This window comes from Macrosteles quadrilineatus, unplaced genomic scaffold (genome assembly GCF_028750875.1).
Source record: "Macrosteles quadrilineatus isolate MER2022 unplaced genomic scaffold, UCM_ALF_1.0 Scaffold_13__1_contigs__length_4303367, whole genome shotgun sequence".
NCBI lineage: Eukaryota > Metazoa > Arthropoda > Insecta > Hemiptera > Cicadellidae > Macrosteles > Macrosteles quadrilineatus.
Window position 1 is genome coordinate 3,235,696 of NW_026542606.1, and position 12,946 is coordinate 3,248,641.

At 37.1% G+C, this 12,946-nt stretch overlaps 1 protein-coding gene across 2 annotated transcripts in view; it reads right to left on the reverse strand.

The window, feature by feature from the left end:
- Positions 1-2,374: 2,374 nt before the first annotated feature.
- The window catches only part of LOC129004942 (INO80 complex subunit B-like), a 58,905-nt gene continuing 48,333 nt past the window's right edge, over positions 2,375-12,946 (reverse strand). For both annotated transcript variants that reach the window (XM_054433662.1, XM_054433663.1), the window contains one exon: positions 2,375-2,570. In XM_054433662.1, coding sequence (XP_054289637.1) covers positions 2,423-2,570 — 148 coding nt within the window. In that variant the 3' untranslated portion in view covers positions 2,375-2,422. The remainder of the gene's footprint in view (positions 2,571-12,946) is intronic.

The window sequence follows — 12,946 nt, forward strand, 5'->3', positions numbered from 1 at the left end:
TTGTAATTGCTCGAATTTGAGCAACAGGTGCACTAGTGTTCTGTGTTAAGTGATAAATTAATCAAATTTTTGCTATGATACTGCATTGGTTTTAATTCATGTTCAACCCAATACACTGGTAAACTATTTTTGATGGTCCTGAACTTCATCTATTTTCTTGGCTACAAATTTTTATATCACATGGGAAGTCTATTTTGTGTATAGTCAATGGTAATACAGTTTGCGGCAAAATAATCTCCCGATTTTTGTTGCGTCGTGGTGAGTAGTGGGAGACACTTAGGGGGGATGGCGGCTGTCGACACCAGTCGCCATTATGGCGTGGACGAATGAAACACAAAGCCTTAGCGGTTGAAGCGTTCATTCGCAACAATGAGTCTGTTATACTCACAGCGTGCTTTTCGAACGCGATATCAAATTTCTCTTCGTGGATCTGTACCGGACAGAAAGACTATTCTTTTGTGGGTAAAAAAACTTCAGGGAGACTGGTTCAGTTGTGAAAAAACGGGGTGGAAGACATTGTAGTGCGCGTACACCTGAAAACATCAATGCTGTCAGGCAGTCAGTGTTGCAGTCCCCTCAATGATCAGCTCACAAACACGCTGCCGCCCTTCGGATGTCTGACCATAGTGTTCGTCGAATCCTTCACATGGACCTCCATTTTCATCCTTATAAGATGGTTTTTGTGCAAGAACTGTCTCAACGAGATTGACAGTTGCACGGAAGTACATCTTGGAACGACTTCCACCAGACGCCATTGTGTTTTTCAGTGACGAGGCACATTTTCATTTGTCTGGCAACGTTAATAAGCAAAACTATCGTTATTGGAGTCAAAACAATCCCAATGAAATCGACGAGAGACCACTTCACAGCGAGCGTGTAAATGTGTGGTGCGCTATTTCATGACTTGAAATCATCGGACCATATTTCTTCGAAGAAGAAGGCGTTGCATTTACTGTGAACTCACACAGGTATACTAACATGATTCAGAATTTTTTTGAACCAGAGGTATTTTGAACATGTATGGTTTCAGCAGGATGGTGCCACATCTCATACTGCTCGGTTAACAATGACCGTTTTGCGGCAGATGTTTCCTGGCTAATTAATTTCTTGGGGAGGGGACATCCCCAGCACGATCCCCAGATCTCACTCCATGTGATATTTTTTATGGGGTTACTTGAAGGCCGAGGTGTTCAAACGTCGCCTCAGGAATCTGCCAGACCTGAAAGAGGCAATACGCCAGGAAATTCTGCGAATACCTCAAGCCATGCTCGAGAGAGTCCACGACAGCTTCAGAGTTTGTCTGCAGCAGTGTATCAACAGCCATGGTCACCATTTAACAGACATTCTTTTTAAAATTAAGTAAAAGTAAACTTCCCTTGTTAGAGAAAAGTAAAAAAAATAAAAACTGTTTTATCTTGAAAACCTGTTTTTTTATTTACGTTTAAAAATAGGGAGGTTATTTTGCCGCACCCTGTAGTAACTGTAGGAAAAAAATATATGTGTAACACAAGGGCAAACCGCCTTTGCTGCACTCGAGAAACTTTCTACACTCGCATACGGCTTGTGCGTAAATATTTATGTGGTGTGCAGCAACGCCCAATTGTTACACAATAGTTATTTGTGTAACTAGTGAGCAAAGTGGCACTTTGCTGCACACGAGAGCAATGTTTACGAATGATCTCGAATGCAGCAAAGGCCTTTTGCACTCGTTTTACACATTATATTTTTCCTACAGTCACTATAAAACATATAAATAATTAGTCTTTCAAACATTATACAACATGTTTTTTGGTTCAGCTGGCAACACAAATAGGTGCCCTAGAGAAAGTAGTCACCGGTCCATCACTCCGCTATTTTTCCACCGCAAGCAATGTTCTCCACGACTTGAGAAAATAGTTCCGTATGTTTTTGGAATTTGAAGTGGTTTCCGCGCCTAAAAAAATGCTTTAAGGTATTTTCTTGTTTATTAAGATCTTAGGAATGTTTTAAAAACGTTTAAAAGAAAAGTCCAGAAAATTCAGAAATACAGAAACTATAAACACAAAATGACAGGTTATATGGTAGTTATAATAGTAAATCAGCTGCTCTTAGTATTATTATCTTTAAGTGTTGCCAACCTATTTCCAAGCGTACACGGATTACGTGCATAATAGAACCACACTGTTTTGTGTTGTTTCGTTGGAATCCTGATGTGCGCCAAAGTATAAACCGTATGACAAAGTATAAATATGCAGCAATTTGCAGCTTTCTGTACTATAAACAGTACAAGGAAGCCAACTTTGTCCGACTGTAGGAAAATAACTATTGTGTACTGTGCTGAATTGCACAACAGCCAACTAGTTAAATTGTTTAAACTAGGAAAACAATATTTGCTTTTAGTGAATAATTTATTGTAGTCTTAAAAACTAAAATCACAGCAATTTTATGTGCTTCGAGTGTCGTTTAGGCTGAGGTTTTTCTTATAGCATTGTAGGCTACAAAGAGAGACGCCAGTTTTTGAGCAGGAATACCTTCGAGGATTTTTGCAGCCAAGTACAGCACATTTAGGTAAAGGGTGAGGAGATCTACACCTGCCAACAAATCAGAACAAGGTTAGTATGTAGGTACTCAAGCAAATAAAGTTAAGAAATAAACAAATATAAATTAATAATGTGCAGTAGAACTTTGATAATCCACCTTAAAAAAGCTGATCAGGCTTAAGTAGGCCTGATTTAGGATTGCGCCAGACCATCAAGATTCTTTTCAAATTAGTGAGTTAGAGTTAAGATCGAATAACTTCAATCTAAATTTGAAGTTTAAATTAAATGAAGAAAATTGATTTTTTAAACCTCTTTAGTGATGACTGTGACGATGTGTTTTTACCTTAAATTGAGAGCGTCGCTGAGAGCAACTATTCGTATAGTACGCATATATGCCGTGGCTGGTTAATTCGTCGGTATGTTCCAAAGGCTTCAAATTATCGATCGCCGGGAATTTTGCTCCGTTACTGTCAAAGGTCAGTTGTTTATGTATCACGACCGTGATAGTTGTCGTGACAATAATTTAATCAGGAATGAACTAAATTAAATAAGACTTTATTTAAACATGTCTTTTGTAAGAAGTCTATAACACTAACAATATTTGTTTACATCTCATCATAATAATCTAAATAAAACATATGTTTTATTTTGCAGTCTTTATGAAACATCCCCCTCCTTAAAGATCGAGTTTCCTTGGAGGATGTACTTCACGTCCGTGTCTCGTCTTGTAACTTGAGTTGTCCTCTCGTGGTTTTGGGCTTCTGGTACACACACTTGTTGAATTTCGTTCTGTCACATTGTCTGGTGAGGGTGTACTTTTTAAATTATCTGGAAATGGTAGAAGATGGAAACGGTTTCTTCTTAGGTCTTTTGTATCAGTCCTGACAATATATGATCGTGGTTCAGTTCCTGTTTTTACAACCGTTCCAGGTTTTCCCAAGTCAGATATCCAAACGCTGTCCCCAGATTTCAAACTTCCAAGAGATTTGGCAGCATGCCTGGAGTCATATTTCTCTTGTACTTTTCTCTGTAATTCCTCGAAGTCGAAGGCACACTTCGGACAACTTGTAGAAGGTTAAGCTTTTCAAAGGCTGTTTTACCTAGGAGCGGTGTTTTACATTTTCCTGCTACATAAAAACGTTCGAAACAAGATTTGTTCTTATACTCTAACTTTACATTTACCATCCCTCATACAGATAACTGAGTCCCATCCGGTCCTGAGAGTCTTTTACAAGTATGTTCCAATGGAACTTTTTTGTTTAGCTTGATATTAGCTGGCAAAACTGAAATGTCTGCTCCGGTATTGATTTTAAACTTAATAATGTCAGAATCATTAAACCTGAGGTCAATTACCCAAGATTCAGGGTTTAGAGAGCACTGTTTTCGGTAATTTTACCTATGAATTCTTCAGAATTTGATGAATTTGTACAAGATTGATTAAAAAACTGAGGTTCACTACTGACTTCATTAACCTTTTGCTTAGAACAAACTTGATAAAAGTGGCCGTTTGCTTTACAGTTGTTACACCGAACATTTTTGGCAGGACACAAGCCTCGGCGATGAGATGGCGTATTACCAAACCATTTACATAGGATCCCTGAATTAGATTTTCCATGGTTATTAGAAACAGTTTTGTTACAAAAAGACTTTTTGGAAGTGGTGTTTAATTTTACCCGATCAACGAAGGGATCAGCTAGGTCAAGTTTTTGCCTAACTAATGCAGCCTCTGAACTACGAAGAGCATCAACTGCAGATTCTAATTTTAGTGAGCTTTGTAACTGTAAGCGATCACTAAGGTTTTGACCATTCATTCCAACGATAAATTGTATGAGAATCATTTCATTCATTTCATCCCTTAAATCCCCCCAGTTGCATGGTTTTGCAAGAGTATGTAAGTCAGTGATGAAGTTTTCAGCAGACTCTGAGGATTGCTGTTTTCGTCTAAGAAATTTAGTACGCTGATAAATTATGTTTGTTTTGGGAAGGAAATGGTTTTCGAATTTCCCCATAATCAATTCATAAGTCTCCAACTCGTCAGGGATTAGATTAAAGCCTCGTTCACACGGTGCAAGTTTACAAGCTACTCGCCGGCGTGTAAGAAGCCGGCGAGTTGGCGAGTGTGCTTGTATTTGTTCACACGGAGCTTGTCCACTCGGCAACTCGCAAACGTGTAGAAAGACGTCGGCGAGTGCGCTTGTAGTCGTTCACACGATGCTTTTTCCACTCGCTAAGTAGCTGGCTCGAACCAAATCCTCCAACATCTTTGTGTAACATGCGCACAAGCACAAGCAACTGTGTTCACACTGGGCTACTTTACACGCCTACTCGCTCAAAAGCTGGCGAGTTGGCATGTAAAGTAGCGGCAGCGTCAACTTTTTCAAGAGCTTTTGAGCGAGTACTTCGTTCACACTGAGCTATTTTACTAGCTGCGTGTAAAAAAGCCGGCGTGTAGCTTGTAAACTCGGGGCTTAAAGGAATCAAATATTTCCTCAGCCTTATCCCCCGTACAGTAGCAAAGAATATCAACTTGCCTTTTCCCAGGTGCTTTATGTAGATCGCTGACTGACCTGTATCTTTCAAAGCGTTTCTTCCACGCACTCCAATCATAGGGGTTGAAGGAAAAATTGTCTGGAGGCTTGACATGGATTTGATTTCTTTGAAGTCTGTTCTCTTCAATTTCTTGTTGGATCTGTAGGTTTACATCACGCTGCGCCATGTATCACGACCGTCGATAGTTTTCGTGACAATAATAATTAGGAATGAACTAAATCAATAACATTTTATTTAAATACATGTCTTTTGTAAGAAGTTTATAACAAGAATAATATTTGTTTACATCTTCATCATAATAATCTAAATAAAATACATGTTTTATTTTTCAATCTTTATGAAACAATTTAAATTTCAATTCTTTGTTTCTTTGAGCGCAATGAGGCTGTGACTGACGACAAATTACGTTTGCGCTGTTGTTTGATTTGAATCAAAGTTATTTCTCAAGTTAGTACATGTAGTGTTTAATTTGTATATAGTTATTGTGTAGTTTTTAGTTATTTGTTTGAGAAAACCAAAACAAATCCAATATGAAGTGCATTATTGGTGAATGTTTTACATAGCTTAGACAGTAAACTATGGGTCGGGATAACTTTGCAGGAGATAAGGAAAGGCTTTTGTGCCTCGATAAGTGATATTTCCTTTAGCACATTTAGTTATATTGATAAATAAAAGGAATTTGATTCAGCCACCTCGGGACCGGACCACTGGCCGGACTACAAGATGGCCGGACTAACAGGATATAGTAGAACCTCAATTATCCGGGCTAATGGGGGGAGGGAAATGAATGAAATGAAATGAAAATCCTTCTTTATTGAGGCGAACTTAGGACCTCATGGTCCTTTCGCCTTTCTTACAGTTAACCTCTAAAAAACTAATGATAACAACAAAATAATAACAAAAAATACAACACAGTTTGTAACAAAACAAGTTATAAAATATCATAATTTATTTTATCTTCCCTAACATACATTCACACACACACACACACGAACACCCTCTGTTGCATCTAGGCCTAACGCACGCCATCCCGCCAAGCCACGGCCATCCGGTCAAGGTAATATCCATTCAGCGTCACCATCAGCCGGGATCGGTTTTCTATAGATTTAATATGAAAAGGTATGGAGTTCCATAGGCGGCATGCTGTTACTAAAAATGATTTGTTATAAACAGTTGTTCTGTGATGAGGAATGCGAAGCGTGGACGAGCCAGAGCGGGTATCCCTTGCGCCTCTTTCATTCAAAAATTTAAAATTCTTTGCAAGATAATTTGGAATTCCAAGATTGATGGCCGAATGAGTAATGGAAAGTATTCGTATTTTTCTGATGTCTTCTAATTTCAAAATTGATTCATTTATGTAATAGGGTGTGACATGGTCATCACGCCTAAGATTGAACAAGAATCGAACACAATAATTTTGTACACGTTGTAATTTTGTTGCCAAAACCACAGTCATATCATTAACCACAGTGTTGCAGTAGTTGAAGTGTGGCAACACGAGTGATTTGACCAGTAAGAGATTAATGTGAAAAGGTAGAAGTCGTTGCATCTTCTTCAGCGTGTGAACAGCGGCAAACACTCTTTTACAAGTGCTTACCACCGCGTCAGTCCAGTCCAATGTTCGGTTTAAAGTCAAACCAAGACTTTTTACTTTGTCCTGGTATTGCAAAGTGGTTCCATTTACAGTGATTTTGGTAAAATGTCTAAGTCCACTTTGTTGAGTAACCGTGAGTGACCTATGATGATTGGCTTTGTCTTGTCAGGATTGAGTCTAAGTCCATTCCTTTCTGCCCATTGAACAATTCTGACGATGTCATGGTTCATCAATTGTATAGTTTCATTTGCATCGCTCACTTTAAAACGAGAATAGATTTGCAAGTCATCAGCGTACAAATGAAACTTTACATGGTGTAGAACTGTACTGATGTTATTGATGTAAATGGTGAAAAGCAGAGGAACAAGAATTGAACCCTGGGGAACTCCGCAGGGAACATGTCTCCAGTCGGACGTCAAGTTGTCATGACACACACACTGCTTTCGGCTCTGAAGATATGATCTCATCCATTTTAGTGAATTATCAGAAAAACCTAAAAGTTGGAGTTTAGCTAGAAGAATGCTATGGTTTACGGTATCGAAGGCTTTACTGAAGTCAAATAATGTTAAGATAGTACATTGGCTGCGATCCATAGCAAGTCGTATGTCATCAGTTACATGAAGCATTGCTGTTTCAGTGCTGTATGATTTACGAAAACCTGATTGAAAGCTATTGAGGATGTTATTTTGTGCCAAATCAGAAACTTGAGAGTGAATGACTCTTTCTAGTGCTTTAGAAAGGGCGGGAAGAATGTTAATTGGTCTGTAGTCTTGCGGGAGAGATGGGGATGAGATTTTATTCAAGGGACGGACAAGCGCAGACTTCCACTTTTCTGGGAAAATACCTGATCTTAGTTAAGTATTAAATATGAAAGTTAATGTTGGAAGGAGAGCAAACAAGATTCGTTTAATTAAAGAAATTGGGATTCTGTCAGAACCAGTGGCGTCAGACGTTAACCGCCTTATAGCCTTCAAAACATCAATTTGCAATATTGGCTTCAAGTTAAATTTAGTGATGGAATTTGGCAAGAGACGTAATTTTAACTCAGTTAAATGGTTCTGAATTATTGTACCGTTTGTCTGTGATGAAATTGATAAAAAATAATTATTCAAATCGTTCAAGGGAATTGATATGGGAACAACTTTAACTTGCTTTCCAAATCCAAAACGTTTTAGATTACGCCAGCAAGCAGCAGAGGATTGTTTTCCTTCGGGAAACAATCTATGAAAATATTGGAGTCGAGCATTACGTAAATGCTGTTTTACTTTATTTCTAAGCTGGCGGTAGTGGGCCATGAGCCCCTGATCCCTAGTTCTTTTGGCTCTGCGATGGACTGAGTCCCGCCGAGCCATTAAGCCAATGATCTCCTCACTAATCCAAGGAACGGATCGACTTTTACTAACCCTAAGGTTGACAATTGGAGCGTGCTTGTCATATAATTTTAAAATGGTTTCATTAAGTGAATCCACCATATCATCAACTGACTCCAGGGTATGTATGGAGTGCCAAGGTGTTAAATTTACATCAGACTAAAAATTTGCTTCATTAAAATTTCTAAAATCTCTGTAAGAGATAAGCTTTTGTTTGGGCTTGGGAGCTCTCGTGGCAAGGGCACAATAAATTAGGTCATGTCGAGAAATGGCAGGGATTGGAAGCTGGCCATGGTGGACTGAAAATTCGGGATCACTTATAATAATAAGGTCTAGTAGGGTGTCAGCTTCAGCAGTGTGATGGGTCGGGTCCAGTGGTAGTATCGTCATGTTGCAAGAGTCAAACATGTTTGACAATTGTCTGCAATCGTAACGTCAAGGTTTGAGTAAGTCACAGTTAAAGTCACCCATGATCAAGACACGACTGTAGCCTGGCATGAAGCGCAAGAGAGTATTTTCAAAGTCGGCCAAATGCCCCACTCCCGGAGGGCGGTAACATGTCCCCAGGAGAAGAGCATCCGAACCACACAAACGAATTTCCAAAAAAATGAATTTGGGTTTAGCAGAGTACTCACCCGGGGACTCATACAACTGCCTGGCTTGCAAACCGTCCTTTACATAAACGGCAACGCCGCCACCTGTTTTTCCTAAGCGATCGTTTCTGAAAACGGAATAGCCAGGCAGTGCGATCAACCCAGGCGAGGGAGACCATGGATAACTGAAAGCCAATATGGCATAAACATAATACCCATAAAAACACCTAATACTGTATAAAATGGATGGTAATGTGATAAATAATTTGCATTTTACATAATTAAAATACAAAAAATAGTATTGCACAATCGTGATTGTTATGTCATTAACAATAATAAAAACTGCTAACGTTTAACATTTAAAATCACGCTCACTCAAGCAAAACAAAAATTACACAACACTGTACGTACAGCAATAAATGACGTAAAAAAACTGAACAATAGACAGTCTAGCACTGTACTGCAAGCTACTGCTACCGTAGTCAGCATAGGCTACTACTACACGTTGTTTCAGAAAATTAGACATAAGAATGTCTATAAAAACATTAGATAACTCATAAAACTGCATAAAATCATAGTAATTAGTCTTAAAGATAATAACAACAGTTGTAAAATAGGATAAAGATAACAATGGATGACGTTCTTTCTCATCTATAATATTAAAACAAAACAGTGTTTTTTTATTTCACGATTCTGAATCAACCACTCGACGGATTTTCATGATTTTTGTGTTGAAAGAAAGATAATTTTGAGAACTAGGGAATGTCGGAGCCATAATTTTAGTTTAAGGTCCCAGTTTTTTAGAAATTACGTTTTAATTTTTTTTAAGTCTAGCAGCCGACGGAAGAGTTAAAGTCGTTTTAGTGGTGGTTTAACTAACAGCTGGTTTCTAACTGTCATTGAAATGTTTATGTTACAAGTTGTTTGTATACAAAAATATTGATTCAGAGTTTGCCTACACACTATTTCACTTTAAAATGCAGTTTATTACCTACCGTAAAAGATCTATGTTATCAGGAGATTGTGTAATTTTGAATTAAACATTTTAAACGTATAATCAAGTTTTGTCATAAATGCAATCCGTCTAATCCTTTAAGATATAAGTGGTTTACGTGTTGATACATCTTTTTCTAAATGTTTGAATATAAGTATGACTGCATACAGTACACATGAAAATGTCAACCGGTGTAGTAGGTCTCCAGAAAACTGACCAGTAAGCTGCAGGGTGTCAGTAGAACCCAAAATCGATTCATACCATATCATAACTATCCCAGTAGTACTGTATGATTCAGAAACTTGATAAAGGGGTACATTCCAAAAGGCTCAGATCTCGGATGGGCTAGGCAGGCTTTGCATGGCGGAGAGAAGATACTTAAACTTTTAAAGGTATCTTCCTTAGAAATGGCAGGGGATAGAAGAGAACGGGAGGCCAGGATCATTTTAGAGGTTTCAGTGGCCAAGGTGGTAATATAAGGTACAGTAAGTGATAGTAGGCCTATGCAGTGGAAGGTGGTATGTAGCTACTGTACTCAAAGCCAGTGTGTGTGAATCGGTCACCAAGTTGTAAACTAGCTGTTCTGAATCATATAGTTTTAATGGACTACTCGATTCCCGTACGTAGGACGGGCCAAACTGCTCATTGTTATTATAATCTTTCTTTGGTTTCTCTTCATCCACACATACAACAAGTTGCCATGGTTACTATTCACCCAATCACAAACTGTAATGAGATAGCAAAAGCGCACAGTAGACTGTTGTGTAAGGAGCAGACGATTGTCAGAGCAAGCTAATAGCTTGACCTTGAAGCTAACTATGGCTATTTTTTCTTTGTTTTGCTTTTGATTTTTGTCAAATAAACCATTGTGTTTCAAAAACAATAATGGGGGAACCTACTGCATATAAAAAATGGCCATAAATATTTAATTTTATAGTGCTTTCAACATATTAGAGTATCCTACTTGTAAAAAATCGTCCAGTTATTATTTTATTACAAACTAAGAAATCTTTTTCATTTGTAAAATGAGATTCCATTTTTTTGTAAAAACAATATTTTGTCAGACTGGTTTAAAAACAACTGTTTTTGACACATGCGTTGATATTCAAAAGTTCTTCTTTTTAGTCTTTTACTAAAAATATCATTGTTGATGATACTTTTGATTCAAGGTCGTCATAATTAGATTAAAATGTGTTTGGTTATAAATAATCGAAACATTCATTGTTGTGTTGTATTGCTATTATTTTTGTGTTTGTTTCCTGTAGACGGTGAGGTGAGGGACAATTGTGAGTGACATGATGGATGAAATTAGTAGGCCTAAGGATTTGTATCGAAATATAATGGAAAAAGCCCAAGAAAATAGTTTATAGTACTGGTGTACGTTTCTATTGTTAAGTGCGTTATGTACAGGGTTTTCATAAAATAATAGTGGGGTTTAGTTATGAAATAAAAAGAAAATGAGAAAAGATAAAAACAATTTATTTTGTTGAATAACTGACATCAAAAAGATTTTAAATACATATAGCCAATAAGCTTCAACATGTCAACCATTTTTTGCTCTACGGTCGACCAGAGTATGATTATTTCAGCCCACATGAGCAATATTTCTCTTGTTACAATGGAGACTGCATCTCTGGTTCTTTCTAGTAGATGTGCTAAATTTCAAGTTTTGTTGGAATAAACTATGTTTTTGACATCATAAAATGACCGTTATACTAGAGTGACTGACTTTAGTTCACTTAGCTACACACTTAGCCTTTTCTTGACGGAAAACATGTTTAAAAGAAAATACAACTCAAAGTTTAGTTAAAAGAATAAGTACTTAGGTTGTCGATTAGAACAACAATCAACACAGCTGTTTCAATCAATGTAAACAAAACTGTTTGAGCTACCGTATGCAGGGGTATTAATATGAAATATTTGTCTTATAATAGTTTTACAGACAGTTAAACCTCACCAATTTTTTTATGAAACCCCTGTTTTTACTAAAAATAGTTAAGAGAACACAAGGCTTTTTATTTATTTACATACACAAATAAATAATAACAGGAATACTGTAAGGCAAAATATTTCAACTACGGAGTTAAAATATTTTGCCTTACAGTCATTCCCTCCTAGACTAGCAACTTACAATCCATTCATATTTTTCATATAATACCCTTTTTACTGTTAATGTTTTCTAGGCTAAAAAGTCGTAAAAAGGGAAACTTAACAATATCAACATGCGGCGTTTTCAAGGTTATTTTTCTCACGTAAACGTTTTGAGCGTTGTGATTTATTTTTACGTGAGAAAAATAACCTTGTAAACGCCGCCGGATGTTGATATTGGTGCGGCGAAATGTCGGAGTTAGAGAACTTAAGTCTGTGATTTAATTTTTATTTTTGCATTTTTTATTAATGTGTGTGTACAATGAACTGTCATGACAAGGACTGTGTTCTCCTGGTTCCGATAAGGTGAGTGATGTCCAAAAATACATATCCAACTGAATGTTTGTTTACGTTTATTAGAACAAACATTTATTTTCCAAATCTGAGTGTTTTGTTTTTACTTCATCCATGGTGACCAACATAGTTAATCTGTGCTTTCTACGATAAATAACTCCATCGATGAAATCAGATTATTCACTTTAAAGAAATCTAAACAAGAACAAGTCAAAAGTAAGTACCACATGGACTCTTTAAGCTTTTATATTTCTTTACTAGCAGCTACCCGGCATGCGTTGCTGCGCTTAACAACTATTATTTTAAATGGTAATTTGTTCTTTACAATGAATAATAAAAGTCTATACCAAATATAAAAATATAATATTTTACTTAATTGCCAGTGGATAAACAATGTTTTTGTTTTTTCTTTAGGTGTATAAATATATTATTATCCATTATCCAAGATAGGTTGTAGCTCACTTGGGCACCTACACTATCAAAGCGAAGTTGGCTGACTCCGGTCAAACTGTCACACTACGCAATAGTCTGTAGTCCTCTCAAACTGACTAAGAAGGAATTTCCCTTAAAAGTTACCTTTTCACAGCTTTAATTAAGGAACATGACCACAAAGTTTCGGGAGAAAGTTTGGAAACACCCATATACTAGCCGACCCGTGCAAAGCATTTGCACTGAATTGTTTTAAAATCCCACTTATTGAGGTACAAAACATGCATACAGTTAATTCTGAGTAGTAAGTGCATTGTTGATTTAAGTATGGGTCCTTGCTTCAGAAATAGATGTTGGCCTACATAGATAATTAACCTTTTCAACAAAATTTTAAGTTATTTACGTTTTTACATGTTTACAGGATTTATTTTACCTTCTTAAATTTCCTAATTTAA